The sequence below is a fragment of the Trachypithecus francoisi genome, unplaced genomic scaffold (genome assembly GCF_009764315.1).
Source record: "Trachypithecus francoisi isolate TF-2019V2 unplaced genomic scaffold, Tfra_2.0 Lachesis_group18, whole genome shotgun sequence".
In the NCBI taxonomy this organism is placed as follows: domain Eukaryota; kingdom Metazoa; phylum Chordata; class Mammalia; order Primates; family Cercopithecidae; genus Trachypithecus; species Trachypithecus francoisi.
Genome location: NW_022681463.1, coordinates 43,054,414 through 43,078,626, shown reverse-complemented (window position 1 = coordinate 43,078,626; position 24,213 = coordinate 43,054,414). Strand labels below are relative to the sequence as shown.

Genomic DNA, 24,213 nt, shown 5'->3' with positions numbered 1-24,213 from the left:
TCAGAATATATGGACACAAATGAGAATACCCTCCACCTAGGTCAATACAGTAGAAGCCTGTATGCTTTTTCCAACTGTGTTGGTATTGCTCAGTTCACTTATTTTACAGCACCGTTCTTGGAATAACTTTTCATTTTAAAAGTCTTCTTCCTTCAAAGATGAGTTTTGTTTTTGGAAATTCAGCCATTCAGAGTAAAGCCCATTGCACTTGGTGGATGAATAAACTGGGTATGCTGTTTGTTGTGAACAACAGGTGAGAAGTTGGGAAGAGGTTAACTATTTAACAATGAAAGAATTGTTGAGAATTGAAAATTATGAGGCCAACTGAAAATCTTATTTTTGAAGGAGGTTTAATAACATAAGAAGATTTTTAAGTTATAATATTGAGGGAAGGATAGCAAATTCTACATGAAAGCATAATTCATATGTAATATGCATGGCAAACATTTATAGAGAATAATATCAAATATTGGTGAGGACATGCAGAAACCATATTTCATCCACTTAGAGTTTCATTTTAAATTGATGTAGCCATTTGGGCAGAAAAATGGCAGTATCAAAATTTAAAATCTTTTGACACAATTTCACTTCATGGTGTCTTTCTTAAACATTTACTTGTGCATGGGAGGCAATTCTTAGGATGATCTTTGAAGCTCTGTGTATAATGCTTTGAAGCATTTTGAAATAATCTAAATGTTAATCTGTTTAGAATTAAATTATTTGGAATTAATTAAATGATTATGTCCACATTGTGCTCTGTTATACAGCAAATGAAAAGAATGAGGTATAGACATGGAAAAAACAGATCCCAGGACAGTCTACATGAAAAAAGGAAGTTACAGAGAAGAATATGTGTGATATGCCATTTGTTTAAAAAAAAAAAAGAAAACTGATACATCAATTGATATGTGATATGCATGCATGTTTTAAAGAAAAACCTCCTAGATACACAGAAAACTAATAACAGTGATTATCTCTCAAAGGAGAAATGGAATTGAGAGTAGTGATAGAGGTCTGGGCCAAGTGCAGCGACCCACACCTGTAATCCCAGCACTTTGGGAGGCTGAGATGGGAGGATGGCTTGAGCCCAGGATTTTGAGACCAGCCTGGGCAACATAGTGAGACCCTGTCTCTACAAAAAAGAAAAAAAAGAAGAAGAAGAAGTCTGTAATCTTTATTTGTAATGTTTGGAGTTTTTAGCCTTACAGTGGATTTGATAAATTATTTATAGAATTGAAAATAAATTTGAAAATATTTACTGTTCAGAGAAGAAATTTTATGAAAATATAAACAGCTTATCCTTATGAGCAAGACTGAATTCTCAGTTGACTAGACACATCAGCTTCTGTCCTTGTCAACTCCAATTTCTTACAACTGAATCTACCAAAGACTGAATCTATCTGGAGATTCAGGCCCATCTTTTTTCACAGTTCTTTCAAGTGTAGAAAGTTTATCAATCTCTGCCCCACTTACTTGTGGAATTTAAAACTAAATTTTCCTGCTCACACAAAAAACTTAGCAGTCTATCTCTGACTATCTACTTCTGTGTATTCTTCTAAGCTACAATATTCTCTCTTTATTGACCCATCTCTCCATATTTCAACATAAAGTTGAAAGTATCTTTCAGCACTTTGTTATTAATTTGCCTAATAACTAAATACTAAAAATCCTCCCGTGAACCTTTACTGGTACTGGAAATCTTGTGACTTTGCTTAACTTCTTTTGCCAGTCTGCCTTGGGGCAGGGTCTTACTTCCCATACTCTTTAACTGTACACAGTTGTTCTGCCACATACAGATAAATGCTTTGCCTCAACTACTGCACTGTCTTACTTCCAACCTGGACCGGTTGTTAAATTTCTTAATGCAAGTACCATATTCTGGCCCTGGTCATTACATGAACCTCACCACTGAGTTTTACTACTTTTTAGGTATTCTGCCTTAGAATGCCTGTTTACCGAACAAGATTTGATAACTGGGTTCAGAATTTTTAATGTAGTACAAGCCATGAACATTTTGTGTACAGAATTCAAAAATCAGTTGTTTCTCATTGAAATAAAAAAGTGAGATTAAATAAGCGGTTAAAATGGGTTAAATATCGGTCTTTCACTGTATTACTTTTACTCAATATTGACTTCGTTAATAAGAGTTGGGAATAAACCATATACATGCGTGGCTCAATACATCAAGTCTAACAAGTAAAACTTCCCCTGTAGAGTCTACATGTAAAGACTGCCAATGTAAATTTTGTTATGAAAACCTGTTATTTGATGTTTTATCTAGTATTTTTATTAACAAATACGTTTTCCTATTTGTGAGACTCCAGTGTCACATTGATGTCTGTCCTGTGGTTATTTCTCAGCGTCACAGAACATGTCTTGCTACTGGGAGTTTAATTACTTTCTTTGTAGCTCACTGTGTAAGAGCTGATTTTTACCTTTTAACACTTTTTCTCCCTGTACTTCCAACCCCAGAAGCGCTGTTGCAGTGAATATTCCTTCAGAGCAAACCATTAGTTCTAGTCCTTTCTGTTTTTTTAAAGTAGTGTGTGATATATGGTTGGGTCTTATGAAAACTAAAAACCCAGTTACAAATGTAGCATAAAGACAAATGAAGCCAAATTTTGGGCCTGGGGATGAGATGGTTGTGAGGATAGGTGGAGATTCTGTGTGGAAAATGTGACCTCTTAAGGTTACTATGCTAATAAATTAGAATATCAAACATGAAGTTGTTAATGTATGAATAATACTGACTTACCTCAAATAAGATGTTCAAATTGAGAGTATGAGATGAGAAGTCTGAGTCAACAAAGTAAAATGTGATGGGTTATATTAGCAAAACAAGTTAAGTGGGAGTTACCCGAAACTAGCTCCTGGGCATCATCAGTTCCTCACTGTTGGAGCTACTTTTGTAGCTATGTTTGTTCAACGTTTTCAGAGTTCAGTTTAACAAAATAATTACACAGACTTAATAATTTGAGGCAGATCCTTTCACTTATGTAAACAACATGGGAATAGACTAATCCTTTAGAATTACTATTTCATTTTACGAAACTTCAATTTATGAAACTTACTATATTCAAATTTTTAGGAGATAATTCTTGTTACCACCTAGATGGTTTATTGTTTAACTTCTGTTAAATTTTCTATATTCTAAATGTCTAAATACTGTTTACTGTTTAACTTTTCAATATAAGGAAATAATATTAGTGCTAAAAGTAACTTTCAGGTGCCATGTAATGAATAGAAACCGGTGATGCTAAAAGCTAAGTCTTTAATTACCTATTTGGAGTTGGCATTGATATCCGAAGCAACAACGTCTTGAATCCATAAAAAGGCAAAATTTGCAGTTTAATCTTTTTAGGATAAATTATCTTAAAGATAATTTAAAGATAATCACATTCTAAATTACTTTTCCAGAATTTATTTCATAATATGGTCTATGTATGTCCTAGTCTCACGTACAAAGAAGGTATTGATTTCACACATTTAAAACATTTATATTTATAAAACAACTTGCCTCAAAGAGTACAGGGACGTTTTTATGTCATAAAATGTTGAATTAATAAATTTTTTTAGTAAAAGGTATTTTTTTTACCACTTCACACACTCTAGGATGCATAATCAAAAGGCAGACAAAGATCAGTGTTGTTGAGAATGTGGAGAAATTGGCGCCCTTGTTATTGCTGACAAGAATGTAAAATGGTGCAACCATGTTGGAAAAAGGTTGGGCAGTTTCTCAAAAAGTTAAAAATAGAGTGACATATGACATAGCGATTCTGTTCCTAGGTATATAACCAAGAGAAATGAATTCATGTTTACACAAAAGCTTGTACATAAATGTTCATGGTAGCATTATTCATCGTAGCCCAAAATCAGAAACAACCCAAATGTCCATCAACTGATGATGTATAAGCAAAATGTGATATAGTTATACAATTGAATGTTATTCGGTTATAAAAAGGAAAGAAATGTTGATTCATGCTACAACGTGAATGAACCTTGAAAACACCAGAAGGCCACATATTATATGATTCCATTTATATGAAATGTTCAGAGTAAGCAAACTTTTAGAGACAAAAAGTAGGTCAGTGGTTGCCAGGCCTGGATGAGGAGGAGAATAGGGAGTGACTAATGAACATGGGGATTTTTTAGGGTAATTAAAATGTTTTTAATTAGATAATGGTGTGCAACTTTGTAAATAAGCTAAAAACCACGGAATTGTGTATGTTAAAAGAGTGAATTTTATGGTATATGAATTATGTCTTAGTAGGTAATTTATCAGTGTTTGTTTTTCTATATAAAAAGGTATTTTTTAATAAAATTGTAGAAAGTTTTATATAATTAATACCAGGATTTTCCAAAAAGTTAATCACAAAAACTGACATTCACTTTAAAGCTTTACTGTATATTAATGTGAAATGTGCGTTGTATGGAACTTCCACCAATGCCTATCTTCTCTGATTATATTTTGAATGGTATTTTGACTCACTGACAGGAGTGAAATAGCCTTTAAAAAGCATTTTAAAATTTATCTTACCTCAGAAATGTCAGTTATGAATATTATGTAATAGCAGAAAGACTATCACTGTGAAGTGACTATGCTCTCAGCTTCACTGCCCTGCACATAACTCACATTTCTTCTCCCTAGAATACTTCCCACCCCTTACCTCCTCCTGCCTTACACACACACACACACACACACACACACACACACAGCCTCTACACAAACCAAGTTAGGTCTCCTTCATATATGTTCCCATTGATCCTAGGGATTACCCTATTGAAGCACTTACTGTACTCCATTGAATTTTCATGTTTATTTGCCTGTTCTCCCCAGAAAACTGTAAGTTATTTTTAAAAGCAATATTTTATCTACCAATATGTACACATTACCTAGCATACTGACTAGCTCAATAAATATTTGAATAAATGAATTTTAATAACATACCTAGCATTATACTGGGTTCATAATAGCTCCCTGAAAAGATACAGTGTATCTGTATTTTACTTTTCTGTTAGAACACAATCAACCTTAAGCATTTTCAAATTTATAGTATGTGGTGATTTATATGTTAAGTGGAAATGTTTTTATTATTAGTTATACCTATGGAATGAGGAGAATGTTCCTTATCTGAGTTGTAATAGCCTACTTGTAGGCCTATATTTATCTTCACAGTTTGTGCATTTTTTTCTTGTAATATCAAAATATATGTATATTTACTAAGTTTATTTTGCAAATGTTTCAAGAATTTGTAGTTTAATGTGCATATTTCATTGCTTTCTTCTCCATCTGACATTATTTAGACTTAGGATGAAATAGCAAGCTGGGAAACAATGCCATAGATTTAAGAAGGCCTATGAAAAGTATAGAAATTAAATCATTCCAAGCAATGTAACTGAAATTTGTTTTTGCCATTTACAAAATAATAGGAAATAATTATTTTGGGGTAGAAGGAATGAAAATAAGGGTAGAATGGTAAAAGTTAATTGATATGTTCACTGGAATTACATATTTTCATACATACACCTACCTAAATTCTTTATAAAAACTTTGCTAAATAAATGTAAATTATTAACTGCACAAATATAGGGGAGTAGAAAATGTAGAAGTAAGGTTTATGAGTATATAAATCATTGAGACTGCTTTCTTTAGAGTGTCATAACCATTCTGCTTCTTTCAGGTACAGAGAACTACAACTTAGTACAGAAAACAAAGTAACAGAATTTCTCCATCAAAGTAAATTAAAATCTTTTGAAAGTGAGCGTGTTCAACTTCTACAAGAGGAAACGGCAAGAAATCTTACACAGTGTCAATTGGAATGTGAAAAATATCAGAAAAAATTGGAGGTACATGTACAAGCTTTTCTTTCCACATTAGCATGGCATGTAAAGTCCCTAAGTGCGAGAGTTATATTGAGCTTCGTTTCTCCTATAGGATGTGGCACTATCCTGCAAAAAAGAAAAGGAAATATGTATTTCAGAAAGATGTATACTGAAAAGGAATGGAATTGTTAGGAAACAAAAATAAGAAAAATCTCATTTACAATAGCAACCAAAAATACATAATGACTTGGAATATTTTTAATAAGAACAGTGCAGAATCTTTATGAAGAAAACTATAGAACTTCACTGACGTGAAATGAAACAACATGTTTCTGGAAGGGAATGAAGTATACATTTTTTTCAGTTTTCATCGAATAATACGATGTTTCTATCTAATCCGACGCCAGCATATTTTTTAACTGAAAATAATTCTATAGTACAACTGGAAAGAAAAACAAACACAGAATAGTCAATATTTTTAAAAGTACTTTTTAAAAAGAAATAATGGAAATATATATCACATTTTAAAGTGTGTTCTGAGGCAAGAATAATTAAGCTGCACACAAAATTAGTTCACGAATGGTATAAAATGCAAAGCCCCGAAACATATTTACATAAATTTAAGAATTTATACATGGTAAAGGTCACATTTCAAATCAGTAGGGAAAGTATGGATTGGACAATAAATGATGCTGTGATAATCATTTGAATATTTAGAGAAAATAGTTGACTCAATACCTCATACCATATAGCAGATGGATTACTAGGGTGCATATATATATATAATATATATTATATACATATAGTGTGTGTGTGTAGCTATAAAAGTATTAGAAGTAAATACAGATGAGCCAGGTGCAGTGAGTCATGCCTGTAATCCCAGCACTTTTGGAGACTGAGGTTGGTGGATCACCTGAGGTCAGGAGTTCTAGACCAGCCTGGCCAACATAGTGAAACTTCATCTACTACTTAAAAAATGTGTTAGTTAGGTGTGGTGGCACACACCTGTAGTCCCAGCTACTTGGGGGTTGAGGCAGGGAGGACTGCTTAAGCCCAGGAGGTCGAGGCTGCAGTGAGCTGAGGTGACATCACTGCACTCTGGCCTGGTCAACAGAGCAAGACTCTGTCAAAAAAAATTTTTTAAGTAAATACAGATGAAATTATATCTTATGTTTACTTTGGGAATTAATCTGTTAATCTGATGAAGCCAAGGAAAGAAATTATATAGGAAAAATAAAAGCTGAATTTATTTTTTAAATTCATAAAATTTAAAATTCATAAATTCATAAAATTCATAAATTTGTAAAATTTATATTTAAAATTGATATTTAAAATAATATGAATAACATTAAAGGTAAAATAGAAACTGAAAAACACTATTTGTGTTATATATGACAAAGGGCTTATGTCCTTAATTTTAAAAGATATTTTATCAAGGCGACATACTTTCCCCTTCTACATAAATAAGTGGGGAAAAAAAGGAATGGACCATTTCCAAGAAATGAAATGCAAATTGCTAACAAATAAATGAAAATACGAATTCTCACTGAAAATTAACAAATATAAATTTAAACTTTTTTTTTACCTTTAGATAGGTCTGTGTGTTGTTTTTAAAGTGCTGGCAAGAGTACCCTAAAGTGTGAAATCTCATGAGTCAGAAAATGAATGTCCAGCCCTTCTGGACATTATGGTAATCTGTGTTAAAGGCCTTAGAAGATTGACCAGATTGTGAATTTTAGCTTCAGATCAACTGCAAGAACAAACCAGCAATCCTAAGAGGACCCGCAGACCCTCTGAAGGAAGCGGACTGCTCCTGCAGGACCTGGGAGACACCCCAAATATTCTGAGAGGTGGAAAGCCTCGGGCAAGTTTTCAAGCCCAACTCGCCCTGGGCCTGGAAACAGACTAGGGGCTGTTGTGTCGGGGGGCAGTGGGGGTGAGACCAGCCCTTCAGTTTTCGTGGGAGCTGGATGAGGTCTGTGACTGGTGGCTTTTCCCAACTTCCCTGACAACCTGCATGACTCAGCAGAGGCAGCTATAATCCTCCTAGGTACACAACTCCAGTGCCCTAGGAATCTCATTCCCATTCCCCATATTAGCTGCAGCAAGACTGACCTAAGGGTAGTCTGAGCTCTGACACAGCTAGCCCTGCCCCCACCTGATGGTCCTTCCCTACCCACCCTGGTAGCAAAAGACAAAGGACATATATAATCTTGGGAGTTCCAGGGCCCCACCCACTGCTGGTCCCTTTCCATACAGCTGATGCTTTCTGGAAAGCACCACCTCCTTGCAGAAGGCCAACCAGCACAAAAATAGAGCATTAAACCACCAAAGCTAAGAACCCTCATGGAGTCCATTGTACGCTCTGCCACTCCACCGGAATAGGTGCTGGTATCCATGATGGAGACCCACAGACAGTTCACATCATAAGACTGTGCAGAAACCCCCAGTACCAGCCTGGAGCTGAGTAGACTTGCTGGGTGGCTAGACCCAGAAGAGCAACAACAATCACTGCAGTTCGGCTCACAGGAAGCCACATCCGCAGAAAAGGGGGAGAGTACTACATCAAGGGAACACCTCGTGGGACAAAAGAATCTGAACAATAGCCTTCAGCCCTTGACTTTCCCTCTGACAGAGCCTACCCAAATGAGAAGGAACCAGAAAACCAACCCTGGTAATATAACAAAAGGAAGCTCTTCAGCGCCCCCCAAAATCACACTAGTTCACCAGCAGTGGATCCAAACCAAGAAATCCCTGATTTACCTGAAAAAGAATTTAAGAGGTTAGTTATTAAGCTAATCAGGGAGGAAACAGAGAAAGGTGAAGTCCAGTGCAAGGAAATCCAAAAAAAAAAAAAAAAATGATACAAGAAGTGAAGGGAGAAATATTCAAGGAAATAGCTAAAAGAATAAAAAAAATCAAAAATTCAGTAAACTTTGGACATGCTGTTAGAAATGCGAAATGCTCTGGAAAGTCTCAGCCATAGAATTGAACAAGTAGAAGAAAGAAATTCAGAACTTGAAGACAAAGTCTTTGAATTAACACAATCCAACAGAGACAAAGAAAAAAGAATATGAAAATACGAACAAAGCCTCCAAGAAGTGTGGGATTATGTTAACCAAACCTAAGAATAATTGGTGTTCCTGAGGAAGAAGACAGCTCTAAATGCTTGGAAAACGTATTTGGGGAAATAATTGAGGAAAACTTCCCTGGCCTTGCTAGAGACCTAGACATACAAATACAAGAAACACAAAGAACACCTGGGGAATTCATTGGAAAAAGATTTTCACTTAGGCACATTGCCATCAGGTTATCCAAAGTTAAGACAAAGGAAGGAATCTTAAGAGCTGTGACAGCAGATTTCTCAGCAGAAAGCCTGCAAGCTAGAAAGGATTAGAGGGTCCTATCTTCAGCCTCCTCAAACAAAACAATTATAAGCCAATAATCTTGTATCTAGTGAAACTAAGCATCATAAATGAAGGAAAGATACACTCATTTTCAGATAAACAAATGCTGAGAGAATTCACCATTACCAAGCCACCAATACAAGAACAGCTAAAAGGAGCTCTAAATCTTGAAACAAATCCTGGAAACATATCAAAACAAAATCTCTTTAAAACATAAATCACACAGGACCTATAAAACAAAAATATAAGTTAAAAATCCAAACAATAAAAAGTAGACAGGCAACAAAGAGCATGATGAATGCAATGGTACCTCACATTTCAGTGCTAACATTGGATGTAAATGGCCTAAACGCTCCACTTTAAAAAGGTACAGAACCGCAGAATGGATGAGAACTCACAAACTAACTATCTGCTGCCTTCAGGAGACACACCTAACAAATAAGGACTCACATAAACTTACAGTAAAAGTGTGGAAAAAGACATTTTATGCAAATGGACACCAAAAGCGAGCAGGGGTAGCTATTCTTGTATCAGACAAAAAAACTTTAAAGCAACAGTGGTTGAAAGAGACCAAGAGGGACATTATGTAATGGTAAAAGGCCTTGTCCAACAGGAAAATATCACAATGCATCTAATACTGGAGCTCCCAAATTTATAAAACAATTACTAATAGACCTAAGAAGTGAGATAGACAGCAACACAATAATAGTGGAGGACTTCAGTACTCCACTGACAGAATTAGGCAGGTCTTCAAGACAGAAAGTCAACAAAGAAACAATGGATTTAACTGGCTTTAAACTGTACCTTGGAATAAATGAACATAACAGATATAAACAGAACATTTCATCCAACAACTGCAGAATACACATTCTATTCAACAGCACATGGAACTTTCTCCAAGATAGACCATATGATAGGCCATAAAATGAGCCTCAATAAATTTAAGAAAATTGAAATTATATCAAGCCCTCTGTCAGACTGCAGTGGAATAAAACTGGAAATCAACTCTAGAAGGAACCTTCAAAACCACACAAATACATGGAAATTAAATAACCTGCTCCTGAATGAGCATTGGGTCAAAAATGAAATCAAGATGGAAATTTAAAAATTGTTTGAACTGAATGACAATAATGACACAACCTATCCAAACCTCTGGAATACAGCTAAGGCAAAGCTAAGAGGAAGGTTCATGGCCCTAAACACCTACATCAAAAAGTCTGAAAGAGCACAGACAGACAATCTAAGGTCACACCTGAAGGAACTAGAGAAACAAGAATAAACCAAACCCAGCAAAAGAAAGGAAATAACCAAGATCAGAGCGGAACTAAATGAAATTTGAACAACAACAACAACAAAAATACAAAAGATAAATGAAACAAAAAGCTGGTTCTTTGAAAAGATAAATAAAATTGATAGATCATTCCAGGCATGGTGGTTCATGCCTGTAATCCTAGCACTTTGGGAGGCTGAGGTGGGCAGATCACCTGAGGTCAGGAGTTTTGAGTCCAGCCTGACCAACATGGAGAAACCCCGTCTCTACTAAAAATGCAAAAAAAAAAAAATAAATAAATAAGCTGGGCATGGTGGATGGTGGTGCATGCCTGTAATCCCAGCTACTCAGGAGGCTGAGGTAGGAGAATTGCTGGAACTTGGGAGGCGGAGGTTGCAGTGAGCAGAAACTGCACCATTGCACTCCAGCCAGGGCAACAAGCAAAACTCTTATCTCAAAAAAAAAAAAAAAAAAAAAAGACCATTAACAAAAGTAACCAAGAAAAGAAGAAAATCCAAATAACCTCACTGAGAAATGAAACAGGAGATATTACAACTGACACCACTGAAATACAAAAGATTATTCAAGGCTACTGTGAATACCATTACACATATAAACTAGAAAACCTAAAAGAGATGGATAAATTCCTTGAAAAAATGCAACCCTCCAAACTTAAATCAAGAAGAATTAGATACCCTGAAAAGACCAATAACAAGCAGCAAGATTGAAACAGTAATTTTAAAATTACCAAAAATAAAGTCCAGGACCAGATGGATTCACAGCAGAATTCCAGCAGACATTCAAAGAAGAATTGGTACCAATCCTTTTGACACTATTTCACGAGATAGAGAAAGAAGGAACCCTCCCTAATTCATTCTATGAAGCCAGCATCACCCTAATACCAAAACCAGGAAAGGATACAACCAAAAAAGAAAACTACAGACCAATATCTTTGATGAACATAAATGCTAAAATCCTTAACAAATACTAGCTAACCGAATCCAACAATGTATCAAAAAGATAGTCCATCATGACCAAGTAGATTTCATACCAGGGATGCTGGGATGGTTTAACGTATGCAAGTCAATAAATGTGATACACCACATAAACAGAATTAAAAACAAAAATTATATCTCAATAGATGCAGAAAAAGCATTAGACAAAACCCAGCATCGCTTTATGATTGATACCCTTAGCAAAATCGTCATACCTTAACATAGTAAAAGCCATCTATGACAGACCTACAGCCAATATAGTACTGAATGGGAAAAAGTTGAAAGCATTCCTCCTGAGGACTGAAACAAGACAAGGATGCCCATTCTCACCACTCCTCCTCATCATGGTACTGGAAGTCCTAGCCAGAGCAATCAAACGAGAAAGAAATAAAGGGCATCTAGATCAGTAAAGAGGAAGTCAAACTGTCCTTGTTTGCTTACCATATGATCGTTTACCTTGAAAACCCTAAGGACTACTCCAGAAAGCTCCTAGAAATGATAAAACAATTCAGCAAAGTTTCCGAATCCAAGATTGACGCACACAAATCGGTAGTTTTTCTATACACCAACAACGACTAAACAGTCAAATCAAGAACTCAACTCCTTTTAGTATAGCTGCAAAAAATATATAAAATACTTAGGAATATTCCTAACAAAGGAGTCAAAAAACCTTTACAAGAAAAACTACAAAACACTGCTGAAAGAAATCATAGATGACACAAACGAATGGAAATACATCCCATGCTCACGGATGTGTAGAATCAATATTGTGAAAATGACCATACTGCCAAAAGAATCTACAAATTCAGTGAAACCCCCATCAAAATACCACCATCATTCTTCACAGAGTTAGGAAAAAACAATTCTAAAATTCATGTGGAATCAAAGAAGAGCCCACATAGCAAAAGTAAGACTAAGCAAAAAGAACAAATCTGCAGGCATCACACTACCTGATTTCAAACTATACTATAAGGCCATAGTCACCAAAACAGTGTGGCACTGGTGTAAAAATAGGCACATAGGCCAATGGAACAGAATAGAGAACCCAGAAATAAACCCAAATACTTACAGCCAACTGATCTATAACAAAGCAAACAAAAACATAAAGTGGGGAAAGGGCACCCTTTTCAACAAATGGTGCTGGGATAATTGGCTAGCCACAGGTAGGAGAATGAAACTAGATTCTCATCTCTCACCTTAATGCAAAAATCAACTCAAGATGGATTAAGGACTTAAACCTAAGACCCGAAACTATAAAAATTCTAGAAGCTAACATCAGAAAAACCCATCTAGGCATTGGCTTAGGCGAGGATTCCATGACCAGAAACCCAAAAGCAATTGCAATGAGAACAAAGCTGGCTAGGTGCAGTGGCTCATGCCTGTAATCCCAGCACTTTGGGAGACCAAGGCAGGCAGATCACATGAGGTTGGGAATTCAAGACTAGCCTGACTAACATGGAGAAACCCCATCTCTACTAAGAATACAAAATTAGCCAGGTGTGGTTGCACATGCCTGTAATCCCAGCTACTCGGGAGGCTGAGGCAGGAGAATCGCTTGAACTCGGGAGGTAGAGGTTGCGGTGAGTCGAGATCGTGTCATTCCACTGCAGCCTGGGCAACCAGAGCAAAACTCCATCTCAAAACAAAAAACAAACAAAGCTAAATAGCTGGGACCTGATTAAAGAGCTTTTGCACAGCAAAAGGAACAATCAACAGAGTAAACAGACCACAAAATGGGAGAAAATCTTCACAATCTACATCTGACAAAGGACGAATATCCAGAATCTACAGTGAACTCAAATCCGTAAGAAAAAAAACAGTCCCGTCAAAAAGTGGGCTAAGGACATGAATAGACAGTTCTCAAAAGAAGATATACAAATGGCCAGTAAACATGAAAAAATGCTCAATATCACTAATGATTGGGGAAATGCAAGACAAAACCACGATGTAATACCCCCTTACTCCTGCAAGAATGGCCATAATCAAAGAATCAAAAAACAGTAGGCTGGACGAGGTGGCTCACGCCTGTAATACCCCAACACTTTGGGAGAGCGAGGCAGGTGGATCACCTGAGGTCAGGAGTTCGAGATCAGCCTGGCCAACATGGTGAAACCCTGTCTCTACTAAAAATACAAAAATTAGCCAGGCATGATGGCGGGTGCCTGTAATCTCAGCTACTCGGGGGACTGAGGCAGGAGAATCACTGGAACCCGGAAGGAAGAGGTTGCAGTGAGCCAAGATCGTGCCACTACACTCCAGCTTGGTTGACAAGAGCAAGACACCTTCTCAAAAAAAAGAAAAAAAAAAAAAAAACAGTAGATGTTGGCATGGATGCGGGAATTAGGGAACACTTCTACACTTCTGGTGGGAATTTAATCTAGTACAGCTGCTATGGAAGACAGTGTGGAGATTCCTTAAAGAACTAGAAGAACTACCATTTGATCCAGCAGTCCCACTACTGGGCATCTACCCAGAGGAAAATAAGTCATTATTTGAAAAAGATACTTGCACACACATTTATAGCAGCACAATTCACAATTGCAAAATCATGGAACCAACCCAAATGCCCATCAATCGAGTGGATAAAGAAACTGTGATATATATATATTATATATATATATATATGGAATACTACTCAGCCATAAAAATGAATGAAGTAACAGCATTTGCAATGACCTAGATGAGACTGGAGTCTATTATTCTAAGGGAAGTAACTCAGGAACGGAAAATCAAATGTCGCATGTTCTCACTGATATGTGGGAGCTAAGCTATAAGGATGCAAAGGCATAAGAATGATACAATAGACTTTGGGTACTTGGGGAGAAGAGTGGAATGGGGGCAAGGGGTAAAAGACTACATACATGGTGCAGTGCATACTGCTTGGGTGATGGGTGCACCAGGATCTCACAAATTACCGCTAAAGAGCTTACTTGTGTAACCAGATACCACCTGCACCCCTAATAACTTACGGAAAAATAAATAAATAAGGGCCATGTGGCTTTAAAAAAAAAAATTGATTGTTGGCATCAGAGCCTGTACTCTCTGCATCAGTAGGCAATATACCAAGTGGGTGGTATTACTCTTTCCTCAGCTTTTAAATATTAAGTAAACCCCCAAAATAAAATGGAAAGGAAAAAAAAAGCTGATCCAGTAATTTTACTTGAAGGAATTTTATGTAAGGAAATAGAGATACGTATAAAGGTTTATATAAATGATGCATGTCGCAGCATTATTTATTATGTAAAAATTGGAAGTAACTTAAGTGTCCAACAGTAGATGAAGCTTTCAATTAGCATATTATAAATAGTGTATTTTGCTGTGTCCATGCACTTCATGTTCTTGGGTATTTTAGATTTGGGGAAAAGGCTAATTTAAAACATGGAATGAAGGATACAGTTGTGAAATTAGTATGGTCTTGACTATGGTTTACATGTTCAGTAAAAATCAATATACATAGAAAAACATTCGAAGGAAATAAATCCTTGTTTTTTTTTTTTTTTTTTTTTTGGAGACAGTCTCACTCTGTCTCTCCCAGGCTGGAATGCAGTGTCACAGTCTCGACTCACTGCGACCTCTGCCTCCCCAATTTAAGCCATCCTCCCACCTCAGCCTCCTGAGTAGCTAAGATTGCAGGCATGCACCACCACACCCAGCTAATGTTTTTATATTTTTAGTAGAAATGGGATTTCACCATGTTGGCCAGGCTCGCCTTGAGCTCCTGACCTCAAGTGATCCCCCTGCCTCAGCCTCCCAAAGTGCTAGGATTACAGGCACGAGCCACTGTGCCCAGCCAAACATATCCAGCCACTAAAGTTTATTTATAAATGGTGTAATTATGGGTGATTTTTATTTCTTCATTCTCCCCCCTAGACTAAGGCCTTTTTAAAAATATGTTACTAGGTCTCAGCCAGAGCCTGGCACATAGTTAATTGAATTGATAGTATGCAGTACTTTGTAACTGAGCATCTATTAGGCAGTAAGCATGTGCTGGGCCCAATTACACACACAAATTTTAAGAATTGATTCCTATCTTCAAGAAACTAAGAATATTGAACAGGGCTTTGAATAGAGCTTTCTGTAATGATGGAAATGTTCTATATCTGCACTATCCAGTTCAGTAGCCACTTGCCACGTGTGGTCATTTAGCACTTGAAATATGGCTGGTGCACTGAGGAATCAAGCTTCTTTAGTTAATCTTAAATCTAAAATTAGCTACATGTATTTAGTGGCTCTGGTATTGGACTGCAAGCTCTAGACAATTAACCAGAGCATCCGCATCCTTACTGTTCGGCAGTGGTAGAATTTGAAAACTTTTCTCCTTAGTTTTATCATAAAAGAAAAACGGAAGGTCTTTTCTGCCCAGATAGAATCTCTTCTAGTGGTATTGGGTAGGGATTGGCCTGTGGGCTTTAGGCTCAACAGATCTAAGATTTGAACCCAGTTATTCACCATACTCTGGATAAATTACTCATTTTCTTTGGGAATAATAATAGCAACTGCTTCATAATGTTGTTATATCTGTTTGACTCATATAAAACAACCATTTATGCTCAGTACCAATTCATAGAAATCCTCAAAATGTTGTTTTGATGCTATAGAATTTTGTTTTAGTTAAGTTGGGAAATGCTAGGAAAATGAAAGTATCTTTTCCCAAAAGATAATTATTTGTTGGGTAAAAGATAATTTTTTTTTCACTTTTCAGATCCCACAATAGTGTGCCCACTAATAAACTCAAGCATTTTAATCTTCCAGTTTTCCTTTCTGTATATGAAGGTTTATTTTACAGTTACAAAAATATGAAATTATAGGTCATTAAACAGAAACTACAATGCAAAGACAGTTATTCAATTAGAAGCCTTTCTCAATTGAAAATCAGGTATTAGTGTCCCCCAAATTATAATGCAATTCAGTTACAGGATAGATATCATAAAATACAACTGGTTTGTCTTTAATTTGAAAATACATATGTTGCATCCATTTGTCATTTATCCAAAATACCAAGATTTTTTTTTTTTTTTTTTTTTTTTTTTTGAGGAGGAGGAGGAGGAGTCCTGCTCTGTCACCCTGGGTGGAGTGCAATGGCGCCATCTCGGCTCACTACAACCTCCATCTCCCAGGTTCAAGTGATTCTTGTGCCTCAGCCTTTCAAATAACTGAGACTACAGATGCGCGCTACCACAACCAGCTGATTTTTGTGTTTTTAGTAGAGATGGAGTTTTGCCATGTTGGCCATGCTGATGTCAAACTCCTGACCTCAGGTGATCCACTTGCCTCATCCTGCCAACGTGCTGGGATTACAAGCGTGAGTCGCCATGCCTGTCAAAATATTTCTTTTTTAATGGCATTCATTTGATATTTTAAGACCACATATTATAGAAAATACACTTATAATACTAGGTGACAATATCCCTTTACACAGCTATATGCACTAGATTTTTTTTAATGTATAAGGTGAGAATAAGAGATTTTGAAGAAATACACCATAAAGTTAAGGAAGGGGTTGTTAACTAACAAATCAGCCTTACTCATTTTAATGTTTTATTTCTACTTTTTTGTTCTAGAGAAGTTATATTGTTTAATATCGCACAACTAGTAAGTGACTGAACTGTGATTAGGCCTTAACACCTGACCAACCTCACTTTAAAACCCATACTTTTTTTTTTTTTGAGACGGAGTCTCGCTCTGTCACCCAGGCTGGAGTGCAATGGAGTGATCTCAGCTCACCGCAACCTCTGTCTCCCAGGTTAAAGTGATTCTCCTGCCTCAGTCTCCTGAGTAGCTGGGATTACATGCGTGCACCACAATGCCTGGCTAATTTTTGTATTTTTAGTGGAGACAGGGTTTTGTTGGCCAGTCTTGTCTTGAACTGCTGACCTCATGATCTGCCCATCTTGGCCTCCCAAAGTGCTGGGATTACAGGCGTGGGCCACCACACCCAGCCTAAATCCCATACTTTTAACCACCACAATATGTAATAATATTTATTACAGTAATTTCTCCAAGATTACACTTCTGGAAAGTACTCTGATTAGTGAAACTAATTAAAGGGACTCAGAAAATAAAGCCTTAGTGAAAAACATAAAAAATATATTATATATGTATGTTTAAAAAGACATAAGCAAAATGTGTAGATGGTGTCTACTTCTGAATCAAATCAACGTTCAGTATTAAAAACTTTTTTCATATACTTTCTTCAGAAAAATGCTGTAGAGTCATAATCTATTGCAGGTGATTCTCCCACACATCCTTTTTTATTCCATTTAGCTGGTTACAAACAAAATTGATTTTATAACCTCCAAAAAATTTCAGCTTGCAGTTTGCAAAGGATTCTCATAGACCTGTCCACTTGGTCTCTGAATGCAGGTGACTAGTAATTATTATGCTTTGTTTAAAGGTCTTATATGGAAAAACACCTTTCTAAAACATGTTATGGTTCTAAAGACTCTGGTTGATAAAACTGAGTCTTGAGGGAATTTCTTAACATTGTGTGCCCCTATTAAACTGAAGCCTTGAGAAGACAGGGATTATTCATTTATCATTGTGTCAGCAGTGCTTAACATAGTGCCTCTCTCTTAATGAATCCTCAGTAAATACTTGATGAATGAATGGTTTAAGAATAATGTAGTAGGCTGGACTCGGTGGCTTAAGCCTGTAATCCCAGCACTTTGGTAGGCCGAGATGGGCGGATCACGAGGTCAGGAGATCGAGACCATTCTGGCTAACCCAGTGAAACCCCGTCTCTACTAAAAAATACAAAAAACTAGCCGGGCGAGGTGGCGGGCGTCTGTAGTCCCAGCTACTTGGGAGGCTGAGGCAGGAGAATGGCGTAAGCCTAGGAGGCGGAGCTTGCAGTGAGCTGAGATCCTGCCACTGCACTCCAGCCCGGGGGACAGAGCAAGACTCCGTCTCAAAAAAAAAAAAAAAGAATAATGTAGTATCATCATTTGAATATTTTGTTGGGGGGGTTCTTGAAAGTATTTTTGAGACAATTCTCATTTATAATGAATTTATAGAGAAATAATTTCATGACGGTAAAGATAATGGATTTTTTGGGCTTTTACCCAATATTCTCATTGATTGTTAACTTGGGGATGATTTATTTTTGCTTAATTATTAATTGGCAAGGGCTCCCAAAATGTTGGTTTTATATATTTGTCTCTGTTTAAGGCAAAATTATGATTTTGTATTATCATTATTTAATCTTTGTATTATCATTCAGTTAATACATGTATTATTCAAACGAAGGAAAATTTTACTGTGAGAACTTTATATTTAATGGATTCCTAAAATTAATGGGCTTATTTTATGTATCCATGTTTAAACTGAAATGTTCATGTATTGATTTTTACTAAAACAAATCTTTAATATTATAGCCTACCATGGGTCCAATAGTCAAGTTCTCTTTGGCTTTTCAGAAGCAGTAGTAGGTTTACTTATAACAGCCACTCAGACAAATCCACAAAAACAGAAAATTCTGTAATATGGGGTACTAGTGGTATTGGGAGATACCCCACATCAGTAGTTTCTCAGGACCTCTCTTTTCATGTTATGAAGATATTTTTTAAATTATATCTCATAATACTTTTTAAATCTCTTCTTAAAATAATACCTTATAAAATATCCCGTCTTCAACATTTTGATTCCTTATCCCTAATCATTTCTCCTGTTTTTCTTCGTGTGGTGTTTTTGCTGGGGGAAGTGGGGTACAAATGAAAAAGTGTCAGATGTGCTGTGGGAATAGTCATTTAACACTGCCTTTACTGGTTCTCTCTTTTGACAGTGGAATTAGTATCATCAGCTTCTTAATGAATTACATCCCAATGTAATGAACTCCACATAAGCTCCAGATAATTTCACTGAGCAGTGATTTTTTTTATAATGAATTAACAAGTTTCTAGAAAACACATTCCCAACAAGCAAAAATAAAGAAGAAATAATCTAAAACACACATTTTGTTTTTTCTGACCCAACCAGAGCCACTGGAAATCACCCTAAAAATGTTGTTCCCATTTTATTCCTTCTCCACTCTCCAAAGGAATGAATATGGAGAGTGAGGGATAATGTTTTGTTTACTTTAGGGGAAAGTTTTGCTGAAAATTGAAGGAAATGACCTGAAGTGAATTAAGGAAAATTATAATTTCTGCTCATTGAGAACTATAAATAGGTTTTCCTTCTGCCTTTTACCACATCACAGAAAACACATAATCATACACATTTTGTAATGTGAACTTTATGTCATTAGAGAAAATATTTATCTTTAAAAGTGTTTAATTGTAGAGAATTCAAGATAATTAAATTAGTGGAACTCTATTTGCATAAACTATTTCATGCAGAATTGTCATATATTTCTTACAGTAGCAATAGTACTTTTCAACACTATGTTCTAGGTACTCTGCTAAGCACTGTAAATTTATCATCTCACTTAATTTCTTTCAACAGTGTTTTAAGGTCAGCCTATAAAGAGTAAGTAATTGCCTGAGATCACAGCTAGTAAGTGTCAAAGCCATATTGAAATCCAAATTTTTCTGGCTCCAAACCATATTCTTCACTGTAGTAGTCTGTTGCCTCTCAGGAAACAGTATATTACTTATGCTGCATTAGGAAGCAGGTGTAATACCACTCCATAATTTAGTCTGTAATAGTAAGTAAATGTTCTAGGTAATTGGAATTTAAGCATTAAAACATTTCCTTATCACTAGAGGCATCTTTTTAGTTAATTTATTGTTGTCATCATGGTGTTTCCTTCGATGAATCACCATTGGAGTGTAGGATTTTTTGCTTGTATACAAAATGACTCCAATTTCCTTGCTTTTGCAACTCATTTTTAATGTGTTTTAATTGTTCACAAAGGCATTTTCTGATACTGCCTCAAGCAGCACTTCACATTTGCCTTTTTATTTCCTGCTTTGAATTTATGACTGTTCAGAAAACCAAAAATATTATTAAGATCATAGTTAGGGTAGATTCAGTAAGCTCTGATGGAAAATTGAAGGATTTATTGTCAGCATATCGTTTTTACAAACAACTTTGTAAGCCTCTGTCAGGTAGTTTTGATTGCCAGGTAAATGACCTCTATGTAAATATGACATGGTATTTTTTTAAATTCTAACAAGCAAATGCTAATATTACTCCTATAATTATTCCTAATTTTAAATTCATTTTTTATCCAGCTTATAAAATAAGGATAAGGTACTTCATAATTTTCAGTTAAAAACAACTGAATTATTAGAAATAAATATATTTAATTTCCTCATTAGTCATCTTAATTGAGCTACTTTCTCTTAATATTTAAATAATAAAAAAGTCCTGTGTATGTCTTCACATCATGTTTTTGTCTTAACTGTGCACCTATTTAATTCTGCCTTTGTAATTCTTCTCTTTTACTATTAGGTTTTAACCAAAGAATTTTATAGTCTCCAAGCGTCTTCTGAAAAACGCATTACTGAACTTCAGGCACAGAACTCGGAGCATCAAGCAAGGCTAGACATTTATGAGAAACTGGAAAAAGAGCTTGATGAAATAATAATGCAAACTGCAGAAAGTAAGTCTCCCCACACACACACGGGCAACTTTTTTTTTTCTGGCAACAAAAGAAGCCTGACATTATTTCTACAACTACTTTGGGACCAGGCACTGTGTAATCTTAGCACTTTAGACAGCCAAGGTGGGCAAATCACTTGAGGTTAGGAGTTCGAGACCAGCCTGGCCAACGTGACGTCTCTACTAAAAATACAAAAAAAAATTACCCAGGAGTGATATTGGGTAATCCCAGCTACTCCAGAGGCTGAGGCAGGAGAATTGCTTGAACCCAGAAGGCAGAGGTTGCATTGAGCCAAAATCATGCCACTGTACTCCACCCCAGACAACAGAGCAAAACTGTCTCAAAAAGAAAAAGAATAAAACTACTTTGCTGTATTTTCTTAAAATGTAATTGGTGACTATTTCTAAATAAAATTCTGTATTTCAAATATTCGTTCATCTTCATCTCAGAAATTGCAGTCAAAAAAGAAACAAGTTAAATATGATAGTTTTTATCTTTTTTATTTTTTATCTAATTCACTTATTCCGGAATTGTTAAGTATTTACATCTGTCAGGAACTGGGGATTAGGAGTTCATGGAAATAATTCCTGTCTCAAGGGGTTTCTAATCTACTGGGAGAGATGAACATAATAATAACTAATTAGAGTAGCAAGATAAATGCTATAAGCAAGAAGTATGCAGTTCTCAGTGGAAATACAAAAGAGATCATTAATTAATCCCACCTTTAAAGGAGGCGAGGAATATCTAAGAGGGGAGATGACACTGGAATTAGTCTTTTTTTTTTTTTTTTTTTTTGAGATGGAGTTTTGCTCTTGTTGCCCAGGCTGGAGGCTGGAGTGCAATGGTGCGATCTCAGCTCACCTCAACCTCTGCCTCCCGGTTTCAAGTGATTCTCAGCCTCCGAGTCGCTGGGATTACAGGCATGCACCACCACACCCACCTAATTTTGTATTTTTAGTAGAGACAGGGTTTCTCCATGTTGGTTAGGCTAGTCTCAAACTCCCGACCTCAGGTGGTCCACCCACCTTGGCCTCCCAAATGCTGGGATTATAGACGGCCACCATGCCTGGCCTTGGAATGAATCTTGAACTACAAATAGAAATTCATTTGATGGTATTGTGTTATAATCTTTGATCTTTAATTTCTATTTTCCGTTTTTCTTGTTTTCCCCTCTTGTTACGTTATCTTCCTGTCTTATCCCTAACATTAATAAATATTTTAAATTAACATTTCACCGTTGGCTGTGATGTTTGCTACAGTACATTATTTGTGTTCAAAAGTCAGATAACTGTGGCATTCTTATAAAAATGGGTTTAAACTTCAATTGAAGTTGAATCTGAATGTAGGTAGGGTTCTAATTATTTTAGGCACATTTTCACATAAGGACTGTATTTACTTGTAGGCCAATGTAAGAAAAACTTTTATTTCTCTCCTATCATTGTCCTAGTTCCCATTTCCGAGGTCAGTGTCTGATAACTGCAATAGATTTTAAATTTATCTTCAGTTTCTTCACTGGAGTTCAAGTAATCTTTGTAACATTCAAATTTTCATATCATATGCCTGCTTTAATGACTTTTATTGTCTTCACTAAGACAATAAAGTCAAATTTCTTTACATGACTTTGTGATTAGCCTCATGTTTACCTTTCTACTTTTCATATCTTGCCATCCCCCACCATGTCATATTATTGTCTTGAAAGTTTCATACTCTTTCTTATCTCCGTAACTTTGCATATGTCCCTTTGTCTAAACAAATTAGGAATAGAAGGAAGCTTCCTCAGTCTGAAAAAGGGCATTTATAAAAACCAATAGCTAAAATTGTACTTAATGATGAAATACTGAATGCTTTCACATTAAGGGGGAGAGTAAGACAGGGATTCCTATTTTCATGATTTATATGATTTATATTAAGCACTGTATTTGAATTCCTAACCTGTGAGATAAGGATAAGAGAAGATATAAAATATATAAAAATCAGAAAGGAATAATAAGAATATGTTTTCCGATTACCAAACAACTACTAAAACTGGTAAGTGAATATAGCAGGATATACAGTCATTACCCAAAAATATACTAGAAGTAAACAATTGGAGAAGTAAGTAGCAGCAAAATACACAAAATACTTAGGAATAAATTTAAGCCAAAAAACCCTACAGATCATTGCTAAGAGAAGTTAAAGAACCACTCCCCCCAAAATCACGAAATATATTGTGAATTGTATCAATTTAGTGTTCTTCTAGTGACAGTGGCAGCAGGCTTTTTTGTATTTCATTCATATGGAAGGCAAAGGACTGGAATATCCAAAGCAATCTTGAAAAAAGTTGAAGCCCTATGTGGTAGTACACTCCTATAGTCCCAGCTACCTGGGAGGCTGAGGCAGGAGGATTGCTTGAGCTTAGAGGTTAAAGCCAGTAGAGTGCAATGATCGTGCCTGTGAATACCCACTGAACTCCAGCCTGGGCAATATAGCGCGACCTTCTCTACCCCACAAAAAAAGAAGAACAAATTGGAAGAATTGCACTACCTGTTTTCAAGATTTACTATAAAGCTTCAATATCAGGCTAATATAGTACCGGCTTAAGGAAAGACAAATACAGCAATGAAACAAACTAGAAAACCCAGAAATAGATCCATACTTAAATAACAATTTCATTTTTAACAAAGGCAGCAAAGCAAATAAATGGAGAAAGGAAAATTTGTTCAGTAAATGGTACTAAAAAAAATTGGACATCTGGCCGGGCACGGTGGCTCAAGCCTGTAATCTCAGCACTTTGGGAGGCCGAGACGGGTGGATCACGAGGTCAGGAGATTGAGACCATCCTGGCTAACACCATGAAACCCCGTCTCTACTAAAAAATACAAAAAAAAACTAGACGGGCGAGGTGGCGGGCGCCTGTAGTCCCAGCTACTCGGGAGCCTGAGGCAGGAGAATGGCGTAAACCCGGGAGGCGGAGCTTGCAGTGAGCTAGATCCAGCCACTGCACTCCAGCCCGGGCGACAGAGCGAGACTCCGTCTCAAAAAAAAAAAAAAAAAATTGGACATCTTTATGGAAATAAACTTCCATACACCAATATTAATCTGAGACGATACCTAAATGGAATAGCTAAAACTATAAATATGTAACAGAAAACACAGGTGAGTATCTTTACAACTTGGGGTACATTAAAACCTTTTTTG

At 36.2% G+C, this 24,213-nt stretch overlaps 1 protein-coding gene across 3 annotated transcripts in view; it reads left to right on the top strand.

The window, feature by feature from the left end:
• PIBF1 (progesterone immunomodulatory binding factor 1) overlaps positions 1–24,213 on the top strand; it is a 240,944-nt gene that overhangs the window by 110,732 nt on the left and 105,999 nt on the right. For all 3 annotated transcript variants that reach the window (XR_004429040.1, XM_033177571.1, XM_033177572.1), the window contains exons 11-12: positions 5,682–5,847; positions 20,886–21,036. Coding sequence is in view for 2 of the 3 variants with exons in the window: in XM_033177571.1 (XP_033033462.1) it covers positions 5,682–5,847; positions 20,886–21,036 (317 nt within the window). In the remaining variant the exon portion in view is untranslated. The remainder of the gene's footprint in view (positions 1–5,681; positions 5,848–20,885; positions 21,037–24,213) is intronic.